Genomic DNA, 22,763 nt, shown 5'->3' on the forward strand with positions numbered 1-22,763 from the left:
AAATTTGTAATTTTTGGTTTTATTACAAAATAAGTCTTTGGATATGTAATGTAATACACAGCTTTTAAATACATTTATATTTTAAAAATTCTGAGACTATGTATGGTAAAAATTTTGATCGTTTACACAGTTAACCTGAGAATATTAGCGGGACATTATTTTGATCACACTCAATATAAACTCTATAGCACGAAAATTTAAAATGGAGCAGATAGTGTAGCCCAAAATATCTGTACATTTCAATCTATAAATGATACCAGAAGTAAATATTTAATAAAAACATAAGTAGAGTTCAGCAAAGCCATTTCTTTGGTGTATGAGTGTGTAGTTGACTAAACAGCAGTTGAGTCTTAGTTAATGTGTATGAATGGAGGATGTACATTACTGTCTGGCTTGTTTGATGTGATGCATTTAATGATCATAATTAAAAGTGGGTAAATATACGAGTTTTAAACTTTTATCCCCAAAGAAGTAGTTAGCAAATACATATAGTGAACCCTCTTGTTAATGAACTACTGGAGGAAGGGGGTGTACGTTATTGCCAATTGCCCACAACTTCCAAATTATTTAATTTTTCACAATCTGGTTGTCCTCTGAACTAGCAGGTTTGGTCTGCTAATGCAGAAAGCAACCAGACGCTAAGAATACAGGTATTGTAACCTGTAATAATTTATTATAGTATAACACGCGTGAGCGTGTTTGATAGGAGTGAATGGAGACAAATGGTTTTTAATACTTGATGTGCTGTTGGAGTGTGAGCAAAGTAACATTTATGAAGGGGTTCAGGGAAACCGGCAGGCCGGACTTGAGTCCTGGAGATGGGAAGTACAGTGCCTGCACTCTGAAGGAGGGGTGTTAATGTTGCAGTTTAAAAACTGTAGTGTAAAGCACCCTTCTGGCAAGACAGTGATGGTGAAAGTTTTTCTTTTTCGGGCCTCCCTGCCTTGGTGGGAATCGGCCAGTGTGATAAAAAAAAAAAAAAAAAAAATTTACAGTAATTTTACTTACATTTTCAGAGTGGAGAGACAAGGTGTAAACTGCCGTGATTGATAGTGGTGACTTGGAAGAACTTTTATTCTTAATAAGAGGAGCCGTAAAGCTCCACTACCATCTACACTCAACTTAAGAGTCTGTAAGAGTCCTTGCTTGTACAGATATGAGACACTGTTTCTTACATACCCATGCCATGGAAACACCAGACTCAACTTTCTTCATTAAGTCAAATCACTGCTTAACAGTGAGAATCACACACTTTCCCTTGGCACCACCATTTGCTTTAGAAGTCATTGTTTATTGCACTTTACTTAATCTGTTAATAAAGCCACACAAAACACTTTAAATCCAGGAAAGTTAAAGACTGATTGATGAGTTTATGTGCACAAACTGGCACAGGTTGTCTACTGCTCAGAGAGCGATGAAACACTGACAGGTCCTGGATGTGGCTGCTCTGGCGCACATTAGGCAAATGTCAGAGTCCTCAGGCTTAATCTGATACTTAGGAAGACAACAGGACTCTCACTACAGATAATATCCAGAATTACAGACTTTTGTCCATTTTTTCTATTTCCAACATTTGCCTGGCCAAATTGCCAAAATCCATTAATGAGAAGTTTTACTGTATGTACTCTGCTTTCTGATGTTTCAAGTAATGTATAATTCTTTTTCAAAGAATATACATTACTTATTTACTATAGGAAATTTGTTTAATTTTTGCATTTATGATGCTGATATCTGTTCCCTTGGAAACCTATGAAAGACTTTTAAATCACCAGAGAATTTATAAAAGTAATAAAGGAAAATCATAGATTAGCACCTCTGAAATTACTAAATCATTTAAGAACTTTGACATGTTGTACGACACACACGAAAATTGTCCAAAACAGCAAAATGACATGCAATTGTAAAGATCCTTTTCTTAAGCAATGCTAAAACAACACTCGATAAGGAGGTAATAATCATAATTTAACTGTTGACTAATTTACTGGAGGAATACAGATTCTTTTTTTTTTTGTGCTTAAATGTACTATTGTCCTAAGAGAATATATGAACTCAAAATATTATAATGAAGAGGAAATGTAAGCTGCCATGTATTAAAAATATTAAAGTGTAGCACATTTGGATAAAAATTTAAAATTACATCAGTTTTACATAATTGTCTTGGGGAATTATTTTAGCTGTCATATAGCATACCAAAGTGGGAATTATTGCTTCTCATGTGGAATTTTGCTCTTAATTAATCTAGTAGCCATTATTCAGGTTGTATATAAATTTTATAACAATGAGTGAGCCTACTGTCTGGGAGTACATTAATTTCTCCAGTAACAAAATTGTCTCAATGATAATTTCACCATAATGTGAAGGTAATAAAAGGAGTATAGGAGGGCCTCACTTTACAGCACTGTGCTTCACTTTACAGCATTTTGCTAATACAGCAGTTTTCAGTTATAACCATTCTTCATTTATTCAGACTTCCTAGAATAAATACATTCACCACTCACTATAAGGATGAAAATAATTTAAGGTAAGTAAAGTGTACGTTTCACTTTACAGTGGTGGCCTGGAACCTAACCTGCTGTGTAAGTGAGGCACTCCTGTACGAAGGACTGAGCAACCATTCTTAAAATTCTAACCCCATTCCTTCAGCAACATTGTATAGTTTTTTCTTCCTCCTCATGAGGTGTATATTACTGCTACTGTAACAGTCATCCAAAATCTCTGCATATAACGTAAGAATAACTCAGTTATTAAGGAATCCAATCTGACCTTCAGATGGGATGATCCTTTTAAATCTCAGGTACATATGAGGAAGATTCAGTAAAATATACAATACAATACAAACTAGACCAGTAATTGCACTCTAGTAACCTGCTAGGTTACATTAATAATTATAATCAGGCATTACACAAAATCAGCATTTTTATGAATTTACATAAACCTATATCTAAGCCTTTGAAAGATCTTTAACAAAGTGTTTTGAAAACTCTTTATACATGTACTGGACATGAACTGACTCTTTAAGTCTCACATATGGCTGTGAAAATATTAAAAATTTTACTAGTGATGGAGCATTAGTCAGTAATGTGAATTTTATGACTCTGAAGCCAACTTTATTCACATTTATCTCTCAAGGTAATGTACCTGTGTGTGTGTATGCAAATTTGTTTATGTAAGTGCCAGTTTACTGTAGCTTCTCTCTAACTTTAAGAGGTATTATGTACAACATACATATATATCACCCTGCCTCGGTGGGATATGGCTGGTTCGTTGAAAAAAAAAAATACATGTATGATATAGATATATATATAATGGGGCATCAGTGGAGACAAAGAACATTATCCATGGAGGCAAAAGGGAAAATGTATGAGAGTATAGTGGTACAAATACTCTTATATGGGTGTGAAGCATGGGTTGTGAATGCTGCAGCAAGGAGGCTGGAGGCAGTGGAGATGTTGTGTCTGAGGGCAATGTGTGGTGTAAATATTATGAAGGGAATTCGTAACCTTGAAGATTAGGAGGTGTGGAATTATTGAAAGTATTATCCCGAAGGCTGAGAAGGGGTTGTTGAGGTGGTCTGGGCATTTAAAGGATGGAGCAAAATAGGATAACTTGGAGGGTGTATAAATCTATAGTTAAGGGAAGGCAGGGTAAGGGGTTGCCTTAAGAAAGGGGGGTAAAGAAGGTTTTGTGTGTAAGAGACACAGACATTCAGTAGGTATGTGTGAGTGTGTTAGATAGGAGTGGAGGCAAATGGTTTTTGGGACTAGATGAACTGTTGGAGTGTGAGCAAGGTAATATTTGTAAGGAGATTCAGGAAACCATTTAGTCCTGGAAGTGCAAAGTACAGGGCTTGCACTCTGCAGGAGGGGTGGGGATATTTGCAGTTTAGAGGGGCATCTGAACTGTAGGATCTGTGTTCCTATGGCAACATTGTGATAGAGTGAATGATGATGAAAGTATTTCTTCTTTTTTGGGTCACCCTACCTTGGTGGGAGGCAGCCGTTGTGTTAAAAAAAATATTGATATAGATATACATACATATAATCAGTAAAGTAGCATAAAATATGTAAAGAATTTGGCTCTTAATAAAAATATTTATATACAGTATTACATAAAGTTGTACATTAAATATCAGTCACAAATTAAATAACCAACCATGTGTGTGTTTTTAGCATTCATCAACATGTCAAGCGCTATCAGCAACTTTAGAAGATTGTCATATAGTCCCCAGCTTCAACATATATTTTTTTTTATATACATGTACAGTGGACCCCCGCTTAACGATCACCTCCAAATGCGACCAATTATGTAAGTGCGTTTGTACGTGTATGTTTGGGGTTCTGAAATGGACTAATCTACTTCACAATATTCCTGCTGTATAATCCTCTGGGTTTAGCGCTTCCCCCTTGATTATAATAATAATAATTCACAATATTCCTTATGGGAACAAATTCGGTCAGTACTGGCACCTGAACATACTTCTGGAATGAAAAAATATCATTAACCGTGGGTCCACTGTATTTATTTCACTGGGCAAAGGGGAGTTAATAAACCCATAGGGGACTGGGAAGTAATGTGATTCCATCCAAGAAAGGAGAGAGTGGCTTCAAATCCTTTGGATCTAGAGCCTTCACCAGCTTCACCCCTCAAGGAAGGTTCCTTGATGTTGGTGAGGGGCTCTTGATTTAGGGAATTGGATCTGTGCTCCAGTTCCCCAAATTAAGCCTGAATGCCTTCCACATTCCCCCCCCCCCGGGTGCTGTATAATCCTCCGGGTTTAGCGCTTCCCCCTTGATTATAATAATAATTTACCAGCTTCAAGGCACCTTTCATGAAGGGTTTATACAAAGATATTTCATGCTATAACAAAAATATTTGAAGGAAGTCTCAGTAACTTTAAGGTATGATTCTAGTTACGTTAGGTAAAGTTTGTCAGGAAACAGGACACATATTTACTGATGTGGGTCTTGGTCACATGATGACACACAACTGGAGCTTTTGGTAATCTGACTGAGGCCTTCCACTGACTTACCACTCCACCATTTTAAAAATTAAAGCTATAATTATAGCCACCAATGCTATGATTCTAGTATTTGCCTAATAGTAATTAGCAAAAACAAATCAGTTTTGTTACTCTTTAGAGCTTGGTAACACTTTCAACAAAAGTGAAATACCAGTCTAGTGAGAGTTGCAATTTTATAAGCAGGGGCTCTGCTTAACTTCATAACAAAATTATGAATTAGAGGGCCAAATCTTGAGTCTTCCAAACAGTATTATATTTACTGTATTAACCCTTAAACTGTCCAAAACATAGATCTATGCTCAGTTGCGTAGCACTCCAAACGTAGATCTATGTTTTATTTTACATGCCTTCAAATGTAAAATAAAACGTAGATCTACGTTTGGAGAGTTGAAGGGTAAAGATACCCTGTGAGATAGACATGGAGCAAATGTTCCTGCCTATTTAATTCACCATCACCAAGCCAGTGTATGACCCCTCTGGGTTTAGCACTTCCCCCTGATTATAAAATAAATAAAAATTAAAGACAGAATTATAATACCACAAACTAACTTTGTCGCAAATGCTCTGGTTTGTGACTGATGGTTCTCTGTAATAACTTCATTGAAAATTTACATCTTTTCAAAAAATAAGCTGTGGTTCAGTAAGTTATTTTGTTTATATATCATTTAATGGTGGATTCAACCGGCTTGAAAGTTGTGGTTAATTCTTGTGCCATAACTTTAAGATCCAGCTTTGATCCTCCACCATGAATTATTTTCATACACTCTGGGGCCACACCAATAGCATTTATGGCATTTTTTGTAAGGACATCCAGAATTTGAGGCCGTATAATTGGAAGCTGAGGCTTGTAGTCTGTTTCCATTGCTATTTCTTCATTACTGTCTATTTTGGTACTGTGAGCCATGTGTATGACTGGCTTAATGCCACCTACTTTACCAATACATCCATTTTGATTTTGGGTAATGGATTTCTTTGCTTTTTCATCTTGTTCCGACAGAATACCATACTGATCCATTAACTCGTCTTCACTAGACAATTGTGCCTCATCTTCACTCATGCCTTGAGCACTGACTCTCATATCTGCCAAAGAACCTAAATGTATTTTATTCTCAGCCTTAATCACTGTGGGATTTCTGTTATTGTTGCTCCTCCCTGTTGTTAATTTTGCAGTTATATTGTTGTTATCTTGATCTGCTATAATCACCACACGACTTCCACTAGTACCATTAACACCCGATGATGCTCTGATGAGACTGCTAGTGGCAATTGTATTTCTCCTTGTTCGCTGAAGTGTTGAAATTGAGAGAGATTCACTGGTAATATTGCTGTTAATGGATTGCCAGTCATCTCTCTTACTTTCACTAACATGATGTGGAGCATCCTGGTTGTTGCTACAGGTTATACAATCTCTTGGAGTTGTAAAAGTGGCTTGACCTGTACCTTTCATTCCTTCCGTAACCACTGGTACCTGCAGCACAGCGTACCTCGACTCTGGCGTATGATTCTGAAAATGAGCAGTATACGTGGACAGTTAGAAAGATACTCTGTTTTTTGTTCAGGAGAAAAGGTGCAATTATGGTGTCATGACAACCATTAAAATATTAATGTACTTTTGACATATAGGTTTAAAATGTTCAACAATGAGAAATGTTGAAATTTGTAAAGGGTAGGTCGAGATTTTATGACAAAGTTAGTACTGCTTAATCGGAAGACTAACCAAAGTGATGGTGAAAAAGTTTTCATCTTTGGGTCACACTGCCTTGGTATGAAAAATCTGTGTAAGAAAAGTGACTGACTAACTCATACTGAAAATTATGCACAGTTAACCCGTAAACGGTCCAAACGTATATATATGTTTTTTCAACATTTGAAAGTATGTAAAAAAAGTAGATCATCTTTTTGTTTTTTACATTTGAAAATGTGTAAAAAAACTTTGATCTACTTTTTTTTTTGTTATATTTGAAAATATGTAAAAAAAACGTAGATCTGCTTGGACCGTTTACGGGTTAAAATTAGACAAGGATTGGTGATGTCACCATGGTTGCTTAACATATTCATAGATGGGGTTGTAAAAGAAGTGAATGCTAGGGTGTTGGGGAGAGGTGTGGGATTGAAATATGCAGAATCTAATACAAAATGGGAGTTGTCACAGTTGCTTTTTTCTGATGACACTGTGTTTTTTGGAGATTCTGAAGAGAAGTTGTAAAAGTTGCTGGATGAATTTGGGTGTGTAAAAGAAGAAAATTAAAAGTGAACATAGGAAAAAGCAAGGTGATAAGGGTAACAAATTATTTAGGTAATGAGGATATCAGATTGGAAGTGAATATGTTCAGATATCTGAGAGTGGACTTGTTGCTCGATGGGTCTATGAAAAAAGTTGAATCACAAAACTGATGAGGGGAAAAAAGGTGAGTGGTGCACTGAGGCATCTGTGGAGACAAAAGTGGGAATACTTTTATAGAGGTGTGAAGCATGGGTTGTGAATGTTGCAGCGAGGAGGCTGGAGGCAGTGGAGATGTCATATCTAAGGGCAATGTTTGGTGTAAATATTATACAAAGAATTCGTAGCTTGGAGATACGAGGTGGTGGTGTGAGGTTACTAAAAGTATTATCCACAGAGCTAGAGATTTTGCAGTTTGGAGGAGCATCTGAACTGTGCACCTATAGAAAGACAGTGATACAGAGAATGATGGTGAAAGTGTTTTCTTCTTTTTCAGGTCACCCTACCTTGGTGGGAGACAGCCAGTGTATTAAAAAAAATAATAATCTAAATAATAGAGTACTGTAAAAAAGTACTGTATATGGGAAGAGAGATATTAGTTAATTAAATTGAATTAACCATGTTCTTTAACATTTTTAAACCTTATTTAATGCTTTACTGTTTTTAGTTTTTTCTGATAGGTTAAGACCCCAAATGCAGTATAGCATTTGGAGTCTTAACATTTAGTTTCTACAAAGTATTTTTTTTTTAACACACCAGCCATCTCCCACCAAGGTAGGGTAACCTGAAAAAGAAGAAAATCCTGTATTGATGTTGTAGTGTACAAACAAGTTGTTAGTATACAGTACAACAATATATAGTTGTTTTACACACATTTGCACTGTGTACTGACAATTATACAAGCTTAACTGGTTTCTAAGTATCATGTAGGTCCTACCTAAAGAAATAGTCCCTTAGGTAGGAAGTACAATGCCTACACTTTAAAGGAAGAGTTTGGGATATTGGATGTTTGGAGTGACATCTAAACTGTCGTATCTGGGCACCTCTGCAAGGGCAGTGATTATGTGTGAATGATGGTGAAAATGTTGAAAGATGGTGAAATTGCTTCTGTTTTGGGTCAGCCTGCCTTGGTGGGAGACGGCTAACGTGTTAAAAAAGAAAAAATGATATTACATTTCTAATGAAGCTTTCAGTACCTGTTGCCGAGCCGAGAGTGGAACATACGGGCGGCGCGGGGACACGGCCTTTCCAACTGGTAGACTAGCATCCTGCTGACTAACATCAGAGGCTGGGATTCTGTTGCAACGGAAGTTAATAGTTATGTCAGGTAAAGGAATGTAACTAAGGCATTTACAAGGAATAACTTGAGTAAGGATGAAGTGGAAATACTCTGATTCAAAAATAGGTGTGTGTGTGTCAGTACTAAACCACATCAGTTAATCAAAAATTAAAAGGAAGTACCAGGAGCTAGAGCTCACCTCCACAGGCTCAAGTAGGTAATTACACAAACCTCTCTAGTAGTTAGTGAGTGTAAACTGCATCAATACTTGTTCTAACGTCAGGCTAGTTCTGCTCTAACACATACTTCACTTCAAACAATTTTATTACCTGTTCTAGTTTGTATTAATATACTGAGGTAACTTACTACACATCTTCATCACTTTCTCATAAAACTCTTTTTACAGTATTTAGTCAAGTGAGGAAAGAAGTTCTGAGATGTGAAAAGAACCTAGAAAACTATTAGACTGCTCAGCACTCTTGAGTAATTAATATACAAAATACACATAAGAACCCCCAAGGTAAAGTTATGAAACAAAAATAGAATATAATGAAGAGACAGGTGCAGAGCAAGCTTTTACTGTGACAATGATTCACACTGTAGTTTTTTATTGCATCACTGTAGTTATTTATTGCATCATTGTAGTTATTTAATGCATCACTGTAGTTATTTATTGCATCACTGTAGTTATTTATTGCATCACTGTAGTTATTTATTGCATCATTGTAGTTATTTAATGCATCACTGTAGTTATTTATTGCATCACTGTAGTTATTTATTGCATCATTGTAGTTATTTAATGCATCACTGTAGTTATTTATTGCATCACTGTAGTTATTTATTGCATCATTGTAGTTATTTATTGCATCACTGGCTTGATAAAGTTTTACACAGACCAAAACTTTGTTACCAATAAAACATGCTCTTTGCCTGTGTTTTCTCTTTATTACACTCGGCAGTATGCCTTTGTATCCATAAAAACTACTGGTATAAATGAAATACACAATTAAATTATATATGCACCTGCTTGTCTCAATCAGTTCAAACTGGTGCATTCCAGGCCAAATAATAGACTGATTTGATAAATCACAGCACAAGAGGGGTTAGAACCCATGGCAAACGAGTTGTAAAACTCCAGGCTGGTGCGTAAGCCACTGGTCCAGGTGGATACAATAAGATTCAACCAACTAGGTATATTTATACACCATAGTGAGGTTAGCATAGGTCACGCTGTGACCACAAATGCAAGTTTTTGTATATGAATCTCCCACCAGCATGGCCATGCTCATGGATTGTTTGTTACTGATTTAATGTTCAAATTCCTGCAACAAGAATGGGTACCTTGTTGAGGACTAAGTCAATGAAGAGAGCACAAGATTTTGACTAACCTTGTGAGTTGATCAGTTCCACAAGCAGCATTATTAGCCCAAGGGTAGGTCGCAAGAACCCAGTCTAAAGGGTCAGTCCATGTGTCGAGCAAGCCAGAGTTTGAAGTTGTTGACAGCTGAACAGTGGAGATGATGCAGGGAACTAAACGTGTGTTCCAAACATCTGTAAACCAAGCCTGCGTCTCCTCGTGGCCCAAGGGACAGTCCATCAGCATGCCTGGCCCAATACCTACTTCATGTGACCCGCAATGCCCAGATAACACAGTGTTGAGATGAAGCCACAAGCGTGTTAGCCATTCAGCAAGGTGGTGGGCATCTGGGAGTCTAGTATTAGCAGCAACCTCAGCAGCAACAACCCGCCGGCGCAGTACTCGCCCAAGTAAACCTCTTACTGGCTCCTGCTGGGTATTCAGTGCAGCCCATCTGAAAAAGAAATTTTTTTTAATACATATATCATTTTCCACCAAGGCAGGATGACCCAAAATAAGAAGAAAAATTTCATCATCACTCCATCACCGTGCCAGAGGCATGCCAATACTGCAGTTCAAAAACTTCAACGTATCTACATGCATAAAAGAATCATTTTTTTTTACATGTCTAGTTTAGGACTATACACATGTACACGTAAACCCCTTGATGTCAGTGAGGGGCTCTTGATCCAGGGAACTGGACTCATTCTTCCTTGGAATGAGCCTGAATGTCTCCCAGTCTACAAGCACTTATGGCTCCTATAGGTTTAGTGCTTTATGCTGATAGAAATAAAAAATAATAACATGCACTTATAAAAATTATAACATTAACTTCAAACACAAATTACATTTATCATTAATTTTATCCTGTCACTGCCTATACAAAAGTTATTAAGCAGTCAAAAATTAATTTAGAAGCTTCCTACTTACCTGAAGTTGCAGTGGATGTGGAGGCGAGTAGAGAGAGTCGCAGTGGGACAGCAGGTAGCAATGATGGCTGGGCCGGTGTGAACAGCCACAGGAAGACACCGCTGTAACGTCTCCACCACACCACCTGCAATCATGCTAGGGATTTTAACATGCTTCGTTGGATGACTATGTGGAATGAATACTAGTGATGGTATGATCATGAAGAATGACTGCTAGTGATGGTATGGTCATGTGAAATGAATACTAGTGATGGTATGGTAATGTGGAATGACTGCTAGTTATGGTATGATCATGTGAAATGAATACTAGTGATGGTATGGTAATGTGGAATAAATACTAGTGATGGTATGGTCATGTGGAATGACTGCTAGTGATGGTATGGTCATGTGAAATGACTGCTAGTGATGGTATGATCATGAAGAATGACTGATAGTGATAGTGATGGTAGGGTCATGTGGAATGAATACTAGTGATGGTATGGTCATGTGGAATGAATACTAGTGATGGTATGGTCATGTGGAATGAATGTCTAAGAACTGATGCCCAACATGGTATGGCTATGTGAATATATGCCAGATGATACTGACCATGAGGAACAAATGGAAGAGAGTAATAGCCATGTGGAATAAATGCAAGAGGAGAAAGTGGTGAAGAATTATATTAGTGTCACATTGGTCATTATGAGTAGCAGACCAGAACTAAATACAGTTAGGATCTGGATATCAAGAAGATATCCATTAATGTTTTGCTAATCACCGGTGTCAAATATCAAGACCCCCGAGTCATGATTTTGCTCTGAGAAATCCTCTCGCTGGGCAAAGCATCGTGATACACTAGAGTGGACGTAAATGTGTGTGGCCAACAATAATGAAGAAAAGACAAGTGCAAAACAAGCATTAATTACCATATTTTGTGGCTCATTAAACACGTTTTTTTCCATAAAATGTCTCCAAAAACCACCCTGCATCCTATAAACTGAAGGTCAGTGATGGGAGCTATAAGTGTGGGGTGGGCTGTAGCTCTCTCAGTTAAGTCTGATGTCGAACTATTGAAACTAAAACAAGTCTTATAAGCTGTGAAATACAGTATAACATTTTGCTCTGTGTAGAGCTTCATCAAGTTATGACTTGTAATAATGTTGGTAGAATTATCGACAATATGTAAAGTAAAAGGACACAAGTGCAACTAATGTGACATTTTATTGTGGCAATGTTTCGCTCTCGAGGAGCTTTGTCAAGCCGATGATCGGCTTGACAAAGTTCCTGGAGAGCGAAACGTTGCCAAGTCGATGATCGGCTTGACAAAGTTCCTGGAGAGCGAAACGTTGCCACAATAAAATGTCACATTAGTTGCACTTGTGTCCAAGTTATGACTTGATAAAGTTCTACACAGATCAGTACTTCCCCAAAAAACTTGTGCATTTATGAATTTTTTTCAAACAGTACTGGATAATAATAATAATACTGTAATACAATCAAATTAAGCACTAAACCCAAAAGAGTCATATGACAAATAGTACTAAAGAATCCCTCATTTTGATATTTGTGTGCAAACCTTGCCACAATACTGCTGATTTTCAGATGTAGAGCAGTGCTGTACGACCCCTGATGGGTTTAGTGCTTACTTTTGATTATAATAATTTCAGGTGAAGTTCAATATTTGGATGGTCTATTTTCCTTGGACCTATTATAAGCTAAAAGATCCATTTTCTGCTTACCTGCAGTGTGAAGATCATCAAGAATAATAACAGCTGGGGGAAGGTGGGTGGCGTCTGTATTCAGAGACTTTGCAGCAACAGAAGCAGCAGAGTTGGTGTTGGAGAGGGTGGAGGCCGAGCGACTGGAGGTAAGGTCCCGTGGCCACATACCAGACAACATCTGGCACAGTTCCAGTGTGTTGCTACCTGTTACTCTGAATAGTAGGGACAAAGTTGTTTTTGCATTTGACAACTGTTGTTGACTAGAGAAATTAGAGCTACCCTTCCCTTCCTCAGATCAAACAAGATTACCTCTCATTCCACAGGTGCTGCATAGTACTTACCAAAGAATTTATTTCACTGGGAAGTTTAAAGGATGGTTTAAGTTTCAGGGGCTTGAGCATCCAACAGGTTTGTGTGAAAATATTAGATAGAAGTGACTGGATATAAATTGTTGATTGGGCTTAGCCCAAATATTATGCCTATTGATCTACACTAATACACAGGTACAATTAACATCCAACTATCTCTTCATGTTTAAGGGGAAGCCTCCTTTACCCCCTCCTAACTACCATACCTGAGATAATCCCTACTCTTCCTACCTTCCACCACAGATTTATACACCCTCTGTCATCTTGTCACCTCATTATCCTCTCTAAGTACCCAGACAACGTTAGCAACCTCTTCTCAGCCGTCTAACACTCAAAACACACATTGATCTCAGACATGGCATCTCCACTGTCTCCAGCCTCCTTTATGATATATGTATATTTACTAGTGTGCTTGTTGATATCTACAAGAAACAGATCCCTGCAAATAATGAATCAAAAATATGCAACTGTTTTCAGTGTGTTTCTGGAAGCCTTGCACACAGATAATACTATAACATAGTGTAAAAGTTGTGGATCCAGAACCTAGTTGAAGATATCAGATATTAGGACATACTTTTATTACTAATAGCTTGCTGATGGCAAATTTGCTCAGGTGGAACTCTTGAATATAAAGAAGATACAGTTAGGTTTTGTACCTATACACTATACTATTTTTATACACAATAAATTACGATGTCATTAAGGACAGATTTCCATTTCTTAGACATAGTAAATATGTCTTCACTCACCTGAATGTTTTGATAGCATCATCATTCAGTTCTCTGCCAGAATTCACAACATAGAACTGTGCCAGTGCATGAGCAAGGGAGGTCTTCCCTGCAGCTGGAGGTCCAGCAAGCACCAGGCGCCGGTGCTCCACTAAGAGGTTGGCCAGACGCTTCATGGATGTTGCTGGAGTAAGGCTACTGAAGGATGCTGCTGAGACACTGCTGATGCTCTCTCCATCCTTCTTTTGATTTCCACCCTAGTGATAACATAAGAAATTAGTATCGATTAAGGTACCAATTATTATTAAACAAATTGCCTAATATTCTAATATGAACAGACAGCACAAATCAATCCCAAACAGAGACAATAAAACAGCAATTAAAAGGAGTAGGATCAAATACATATACTTTTTTATATACAGTATATGTATAACACTATATACTTCAGCCTCGCTTAAGGCCCTCTTCAGCAGATGTCACTAGACTTGTCTGTTGAAGAGAACTTCAATGTGAAGCCAAAATATACAGTATACTAATTTTAATTCATGTATTGCTTTCTCTGTATAGATTAGTTTGAGCCATTGGTCAGTGTTTATTACACTATTATAGATACACTAGATTACTAGACGGAGAATCGAGCATCCATTACTCCTCTTACTGAACAGGGGCACTACTCTGTGTAAATTAATACACACGAGGCCTGGCCACAGACCGGGCTGCGGGGGGGTTGACTCCTGGAACTCTCTCCAGGTAAACTCCAGGTAAACTCCGGGTAAACATATACGTACTGTGCAAAGAATAACTATGATAATAAAATACCTTGAGCCACAGGTAGAGGGCATCAACATCACCAACACAGTAACCATAAGGTAATAGTTCTGGGCGAGGCAGATTGGTGGCCCGAACTACATCTTCCACACGATAGCAGAGAATCGATTCAGCATCCAGTCCAAGTGCTGAAACTGGGTCGACCCGATTACCATAATCCTTGTTAACAGAACAATAGAGAAATTAGTATCAATCGTTCATTAATTTGCTTCAACAAATATTATAAAAAATATCAATAATGATTTTCTATTTCCTCTCCCTTGATATGTTGATTTTCTGAAGAATCTTACAATATATTTCAGAGATCAAAATTTATATTATAGCAATGGGAATAATTTGTAAACAACTGTACAAGCAGCTTTGGTCTATTACATGCATAATGCTGTTGTTACATGCTTGCTTTGAGAAACAATAATATACTAAACAGAAGGGACAAATATGAAAGTGCAGAAGGAAAAGAAAAAAAAATTTGGACATAAAACTCTATTCTAAAGTGGCAGTATCTGCAAGTCACCAAAATCACACTTACACTATTATTCTGAAGGACAAAGATGATTATACGTATTTGTTTTTTTACCACACTGGCCATCTCCCACCAAGGCGGGGTGACCCAAAAAAGAAGAAACAGAAGTTTTCTTTTTACATTAAGTAATTTATACAGGAGAAGGGGTTACTAGCCCCTTGCTCCTGACATTTCAGTCACCTCTTGCAACATGCATGGCTTCCAGAGGAAGGACTCTTCTCCATTTCTTCGTGGAGAGATGAGTACTTTTTTATTTTTTTTAACCCGTAAACGGTCCAAACGTATATATACGTTTTTTCAACATTTGAAAGTATGTAAAAAAAGTAGATCTTCTTTTTGTTTTTATACATTTGAAAATGTGTAAAAAAACTTTGATCTACTTTTGTAGCAGTACACATGTTAACGTAGATCTACTTGGACCGTTTACGGGTTAAACAAGTCGGCCGTCTCCCACCGAGGCAGGGTGACCCAAAAAGAAAGAAAATCCCCAAAAAGAAAATACTTTCATCATCATTCAACACTTTCACCACACTCACACATAATCACTGCTTTTGCAGAGGTGCTCAGAATACAACAGTTTAGAAGCATATACCTATAAAGATACACAACATATCCCTCCGAACTGCCAATATCCCAAATTACACTTTTTTTTTTTTTTTTTTTTTTTTTTTTCAACAAGTCGGCCGTCTCCCACCGAGGCAGGGTGACCCAAAAAAGAAAGAAAATCCCCAAAAAGAAAATACTTTCATCATCATTCAACACTTTCACCACACTCGCACATTATCACTGCTTTTGCAGAGGTGCCCAGAATACAACAGTTTAGAAGCATATACCTATAAAGATACACAACATATCCCTCCGAACTGCCAATATCCCAAATTACACTTACCTACTTTAAAAAATCATTAGAACTTTTGATCAAAATCTACCTGACATGAAAACAGTATCAAAATATAAGAATAAACTCTGACTTCCTACTAAAAGACACTTGATTGCATTAAACACACAAGTCATTTCCCATCTGAAGAATCCTGGACAGGAGGAGAAGTAAGAAAATCTCACACCTGCTGTTCCTGTTTACCTAGAAGTAAATAAATGTGCGAGTGTTAGCTAACTGTTACGGTGTGTAACTTGGTGGGATGGTAGTACACAGTGGTGGACTACATATTTGGGGCCCTGAACCTTGAACTGTTATGGGAGCCCTTTTGCAACCCCTTCTCATACAGCATGTCAAAATTTTTAATCAATGTGGACTAAAGTCGCTTCTGGGGCCCCTCCGGGATTAGGGGCCCCTCAAGCTTAAGCTTCATTAGTGGCATAGTAGATCCACTTTTGGTAGTACACCTTAAAAGGTGTGGGCTTTAAAATGAACTGAGGGACGATGGCAGCTGTAAATCGAAGTGTAAAAAAAAATTCTTTAACATGAAATAAGTCACAATACCTTGAGTGAGTTAGTGATCATCAAATCGAGTTCTTGCCAAGTTGTTTTGGACTCGACACTAATGTTCCCAATGTGAGTTAGGTGGTGAGGTTCCAGAGTGACTGTGGCAGCGTCTTGAGCAGATGTCAACTCAGGTTGGTTGACCACCATCACTTTTACGTGACGACCATCTTCTCGGGGAGTTATACTTCCCCCTGAACATAAACAGCATTCACTCAGATTTGTATTACCTCTCAAAGTGCATCATATAGTTTAAGTCATTTCTGATTTAAACACTCAATTTACTGTAATGCTCTGCATATAAAGGGACTTTTGGCATGTACGTACACCCAATTGTTATACGCCTTTGTACAAACATGTATCATGATAAAATATTATTATTACATACTGTATGTACTGTAAAGTTATATAGAGTATGAGGTGAAGTTATAGAGTATGATAAAAGGATTTACATTGCCCCATAATGTTACGAAAATTGCATTACATATTTATGGAAAAAAACTCTATCATGTTGGTATTTTATACCATTTATCTCCATTACATATTCATGTAACATATTAAACTGGGCACAGAACTTACCAGTAACACTACCATTACTAAGGGTGAGGGTTGAGAGTGTGTGTGTCAGAGGAGTCAGGAGAGCATCCGCAGCAGGTCCGTACTGGCCTCGAACTAAGGACACCAGCCGTGCATTTTCCTCCTTCAGACCAGTCACCTCTGCCTATAAAGCAAATTTACTTTGCCCAATGCAAAATTTTCTCACATCATGTATCAATTACAATTACAGCTTCTCCTCATTTAATGACGGAGTTCCGTTCTTAAGACCACGTCGGTAAATGAATTCATTACTATGTGAGGAGCAAACTATAATGGTAGTAGGTTTGTGTCAACTATCTTTGATATTGTTTCAATGTCACTTTTGCACCATTTATAACATTTTTAGTATATTTTTAAATGTTTATACGGTAGTGTACTGCATATTGTAATACGTAAACAGAATAGAGGAAATCAGCTCTAATATACATTATTTAGGTATGCATATTGGTCAGAGAGCCCGTTGTAAGTCTGAGTTATCGGTAAATGAGTACGTCGCTAAGTGAGGAGAGGCTGTATTTTTTTTTTACCTCAATGGCCATCTCCTGCCAAGGCAGGGTGATTTATTGTTTAAACACTGGCCATTTTCAACCAAGATAGGGTGACCAGAAAAAGAAGAAATGCTTTCATCATCATTCACTCTATCATCAGGGTGATTATTACGTATACTGTATTATAATAATCTGAACTATTAAGTCCACAATGAACTTGAGTCCTGGAGGTGGTTTAGCAATGAAATATCCCATGTGGAGGTAAATTTTCCAGCAGTAGTACTTTTTAAACACATCGGCCGTTTCCCACCATGGCAGGATAACTCCAAAAAAAAAGAAGCATTTATGCTTCATCATCAATTACTGGGAGCACTTGAGGTTCCTGAACCTGTATTCCCTGGAACGCAGGTGGGAGAGATACATGATTATATACACCTGGAAAATCCTAGAGGGACTAGTACCGAACTTGCACACGAAAATCACTCACAACAAAAGCAAGAGACTCGGCAGACGATGCAGCATCCCCCCAATGAAAAGCAGGGGTGTCACTAGCACGTTAAGAGACCATACAGTAAGTGTCAGGGGCCCAAGACTGTTCAACTGCCTCCCAGCATACATAAGGGGGATTACCAACAGACCCCTGGCTGTCTTCAAGCTGGCATTGGACAAGCACCTAAAGTCGGTACCTGACCAGCCGGGCTGTGGCTCGTATGTTGGATTGCATGCAGCCAGCAGTAACAGCCTGGTTGATCAGGCTCTGATCCACCAAGAGGCCTGGTCACAGACCGGGCCGCGGGGGCATTGACCCCCGGAACTCTCTCTCCAGATAAACCTACCCCATCACTGTCTTGCCAGAGGCATGTTTATACTACAGTTCTAAAACTGCAACATATCTCCAACTAATATAAACACAAGTGTTTATATTATAAACACAAGTGTTCATATTATAAACACAACTGTTTATATTAGATGGAGATGGGAAGTACAATGTCGGCACTCTGAAGGGGGGGTATTAATGTTGCAGTTTTATAACTGTAGTGTTGGCATGCCTCTAACAAGACAGTGGTGGAGTGAATGATGATGAAAGTTTTTCTTCTTCAGGCCACCTGCCTTGGTGGGAAATGGCTAACGTGTTAATAATAATAATAAAGTGTTAAACACTGTCTTCTAGCATGCACTGGTAACCTGTGTTGTGGTGTGTTTACATAATAGGTATCTCATTACCTATTTTACAGACTATAGCATTTTGAATATTTTATATACAGTTCATACTTTGCAGAGGGAACCTTGGAAGATGTTTCAGTCAGTCCTGGACAGAGGGAACCTTGGAAGATGTTTCAGTCAGTCCTGGACAGAGGGAACCTTGGAAGATGTTTCAGTCAGTCCTGGACAGAGGGAACCTTGGAAGATTTTTCAGTCAGTCCTGGACAGAGGGAACCTTGGAAGATGTTTCAGTCAGTCCTGGACAGAGGGAACCTTGGAAGATGTTTCAGTCAGTCCTGGACAGAGGGAACCTTGGAAGATGTTTCAGTCAGTCCTGGACAGAGGGAACCTTGGAAGATGTTTCAGTCAGTCCTGGACAGAGGGAACCTTGGAAGATGTTTCTGTCAGTCCTGGACAGAGGGAACCTTGGAAGATGTTTCAGTCAGTCCTGGACAGAGTGAACCTTGGAAGATGTTTCTGTCAGTCCTGGACAGAGGGAACCTTGGAAGATGTTTCAGTCAGTCCTGGACAGAGGGAACCTTGGAAGATGTTTCAGTCAGTCCTGGACAGAGGGAACCTTGGAAGATGTTTCAGTCAGTCCTGGACAGAGGGAACCTTGGAAGATGTTTCAGTCAGTCCTGGACAGAGGGAACCTTGGAAGATGTTTCTGTCAGTCCTGGACAGAGGGAACCTTGGAAGATGTTTCAGTCAGTCCTGGACAGAGTGAACCTTGGAAGATGTTTCTGTCAGTCCTGGACAGAGGGAACCTTGGAAGATGTTTCAGTCAGTCCTGGACAGAGTGAACCTTGGAAGATGTTTCTGTCAGTCCTGGACAGAGGGAACCTTGGAAGATGTTTCAGTCAGTCCTGGACAGAGGGAACCTTGGAAGATGTTTCAGTCAGTCCTGGACAGAGGGAACCTTGGAAGATGTTTCAGTCAGTCCTGGACAGAGTGAACCTTGGAAGATGTTTCTGTCAGTCCTGGACAGAGGGAACGTTGGAAGATGTTTCAGTCAGTCCTGGACAGAGGGAACCTTGGAAGATGTTTCTGTCAGTCCTGGACAGAGGGAAGCTTGGAAGATGTTTCAGTCAGTCCTGGACAGAGGGAACCTTGGAAGATGTTTCAGTCAGTCCTGGACAGAGGGAACCTTGGAAGATGTTTCAGTCAGTCCTGGACGGAGGGAAGCTTGGAAGATGTTTCAGTCAGTCCTGGACAGAGTGAACCTTGGAAGATGTTTCAGTCAGTCCTGGACAGAGGGAACCTTGGAAGATGTTTCAGTCAGTCCTGGACAGAGGGAACCTTGGAAGATGTTTCAGTCAGTCCTGGACAGAGGGAACCTTGGAAGATGTTTCAGTCAGTCCTGGACAGAGGGAACCTTGGAAGATGTTTCAGTCAGTCCTGGACAGAGGGAACCTTGGAAGATGTTTCAGTCAGTCCTGGACAGAGGGAACCTTGGAAGATGTTTCAGTCAGTCCTGGACAGAGGGAACCTTGGAAGATGTTTCAGTCAGTCCTGGACAGAGGGAACCTTGGAAGATGTTTCAGTCAGTCCTGGACAGAGTGAACCTTGGAAGATGTTTCAGTCAGTCGTAGACAGAGGAAACCTTGGAAGATGTTTCTGTCAGTCCTGGACAGAGTGAACCTTGGAAGATGTTTCAGTCAGTCCTGGACAGAGGGAACCTTGGAAGATGTTTCAGTCAGTCCTGGACAGAGGGAACCTTGGAAGATGTTTCAGTCAGTCCTGGACAGAGGGAACCTTGGAAGATGTTTCAGTCAGTCCTGGACAGAGGGAACCTTGGAAGATGTTTCAGTCAGTCCTGGACAGAGTGAACCTTGGAAGATGTTTCAGTCAGTCGTAGACAGAGGAAACCTTGGAAGATGTTTCTGTCAGTCCTGGACAGAGTGAACCTTGGAAGATGTTTCAGTCAGTCCTGGACAGAGGGAACCTTGGAAGATGTTTCAGTCAGTCCTGGACAGAGGGAACCTTGGAAGATGTTTCAGTCAGTCCTGGACAGAGGGAACCTTGGAAGATGTTTCAGTCAGTCCTGGACAGAGGGAACCTTGGAAGATGTTTCAGTCAGTCCTGGACAGAGGGAACCTTGGAAGATGTTTCAGTCAGTCCTGGACAGAGGGAACCTTGGAAGATGTTTCAGTCAGTCCTGGACAGAGGGAACCTTGGAAGATGTTTCAGTCAGTCCTGGACAGAGGGAACCTTGGAAGATGTTTCTGTCAGTCCTAGACAGAGTGAACCTTGGAAGATGTTTCAGTCAGCCCTGGACAGAGGGAACCTTGGAAGATGTTTCAGTCAGTCCTGGACAGAGGGAACCTTGGAAGATGTTTCAGTCAGTCCTGGACAGAGGGAACCTTGGAAGATGTTTCAGTCAGTCCTGGACAGAGGGAACCTTGGAAGATGTTTCAGTCAGTCCTGGACAGAGGGAACCTTGGAAGATGTTTCAGTCAGTCCTGGACAGAGGGAACCTTGGAAGATGTTTCAGTCAGTCCTGGACAGAGGGAACCTTGGAAGATGTTTCAGTCAGTCCTGGACAGAGGGAACCTTGGAAGATGTTTCAGTCAGTCCTGGACAGAGGGAACCTTGGAAGATGTTTCAGTCAGTCCTGGACAGAGGGAACCTTGGAAGATGTTTCAGTCAGTCCTGGACAGAGGGAACCTTGGAAGATGTTTCAGTCAGTCCTGGACAGAGGGAACCTTGGAAGATGTTTCTGTCAGTCCTGGACAGAGTGAACCTTGGAAGATGTTTCAGTCAGTCCTGGACAGAGTGAACCTTGGAAGATGTTTCAGTCAGTCCTAGACAGAGGGAACCTTGGAAGATGTTTCAGTCAGTCCTGGACAGAGGGAACCTTGGAAGATGTTTCAGTCAGTCCTGGACAGAGTGAACCTTGGAAGATGTTTGTCAGTCCTGGACAGAGTGAACCTAGGAAGATGTTTCAGTCAGTCCTGGACAGAGTGAACCGTGGAAGATGTTTCAGTCAGTCCTGGACAGAGGGAACCTTGGAAGATGTTTCAGTCAGTCCTGGACAGAGGGAACCTTGGAAGATGTTTCTGTCAGTCCTGGACAGAGTGAACCTTGGAAGATGTTTCAGTCAGTCCTGGACAGAGGGAACCTTGGAAGATGTTTCAGTCAGTCCTGGACAGAGGGAACCTTGGAAGATGTTTCAGTCAGTCCTGGACAGAGGGAACCTTGGAAGATGTTTCAGTCAGTCCTGGACAGAGGGAACCTTGGAAGATGTTTCAGTCAGTCCTGGACAGAGGGAACCTTGGAAGATGTTTCAGTCAGTCCTGGACAGAGGGAACCTTGGAAGATGTTTCAGTCAGTCCTGGACAGAGGGAACACTGGAAGATGTTTCAGTCAGTCCTGGACAGAGTGAACCTTGGAAGATGTTTCTGTCAGTCCTGGACAGAGTGAACCTTGGAAGATGTTCCAGTCAGTCCTGGACAGAGGGAACTTTGGAAGATGTTTCAGTCAGTCCTGGACAGAGGGAACCTTGGAAGATGTTTCTGTCAGTCCTGGACAGAGGGAACCTTGGAAGATGTTTCTGTCAGTCCTGGACAGAGTGAACCTAGGAAGATGTTTCAGTCAGTCCTGGACAGAGTGAACCTTGGAAGATGTTTCAGTCACTCCTGGACAGAGTGAACCTTGGAAGATGTTTCAGTCAGTTATGGACAGAGTGAACCTTGGAAGATGTTTCAGTCACTCCTGGACAGAGTGAACCTTGGAAGATGTTTCAGTCAGTCCTGGACAGAGGGAACCTTGGAAGATGTTTCAGTCAGTTATGGACAGAGTGAACCTTGGAAGATGTTTCAGTCAGTCCTGGACAGAGTGAACCTTGGAAGATGTTTCAGTCAGTCCTGGACAGAGGGAACCTTGGAAGATGTTTCAGTCACTCCTGGACAGAGTGAACCTTGGAAGATGTTTCAGTCTCTCCTGGACCATTATAAAGTCACAAGATTTGATAATGATCCAATATGGTTCAAAATATATGTATGTGTTATGTGTCAATTTTTCCAGCCATGGTATTGTAATCTGTGTGAAATGTAACATTAGTTACCCACGAGTTGTTAAG

The 22,763-nt window shown here is 39.7% G+C and overlaps 1 protein-coding gene across 2 annotated transcripts in view; it reads right to left on the reverse strand.

Annotated features, from left to right (window-relative positions):
• Window positions 1–3: 3 nt before the first annotated feature.
• LOC128697222 (neuron navigator 2) overlaps window positions 4–22,763 on the reverse strand; it is a 407,376-nt gene continuing 384,616 nt past the window's right edge. For both annotated transcript variants that reach the window (XM_070104147.1, XM_070104146.1), the window contains 9 exons: window positions 16,974–17,115; window positions 16,395–16,588; window positions 14,422–14,589; window positions 13,624–13,859; window positions 12,525–12,718; window positions 10,808–10,931; window positions 9,909–10,331; window positions 8,438–8,537; window positions 4–6,524 (listed from right to left, as the gene is read on the reverse strand). In XM_070104147.1, the coding sequence (XP_069960248.1) occupies window positions 5,682–6,524; window positions 8,438–8,537; window positions 9,909–10,331; window positions 10,808–10,931; window positions 12,525–12,718; window positions 13,624–13,859; window positions 14,422–14,589; window positions 16,395–16,588; window positions 16,974–17,115 (2,424 nt within the window). In that variant the 3' untranslated portion in view covers window positions 4–5,681. The remainder of the gene's footprint in view (window positions 6,525–8,437; window positions 8,538–9,908; window positions 10,332–10,807; window positions 10,932–12,524; window positions 12,719–13,623; window positions 13,860–14,421; window positions 14,590–16,394; window positions 16,589–16,973; window positions 17,116–22,763) is intronic.

The sequence above is a fragment of the Cherax quadricarinatus genome, chromosome 89, assembly GCF_038502225.1.
Source record: "Cherax quadricarinatus isolate ZL_2023a chromosome 89, ASM3850222v1, whole genome shotgun sequence".
Classification (NCBI taxonomy): domain Eukaryota; kingdom Metazoa; phylum Arthropoda; class Malacostraca; order Decapoda; family Parastacidae; genus Cherax; species Cherax quadricarinatus.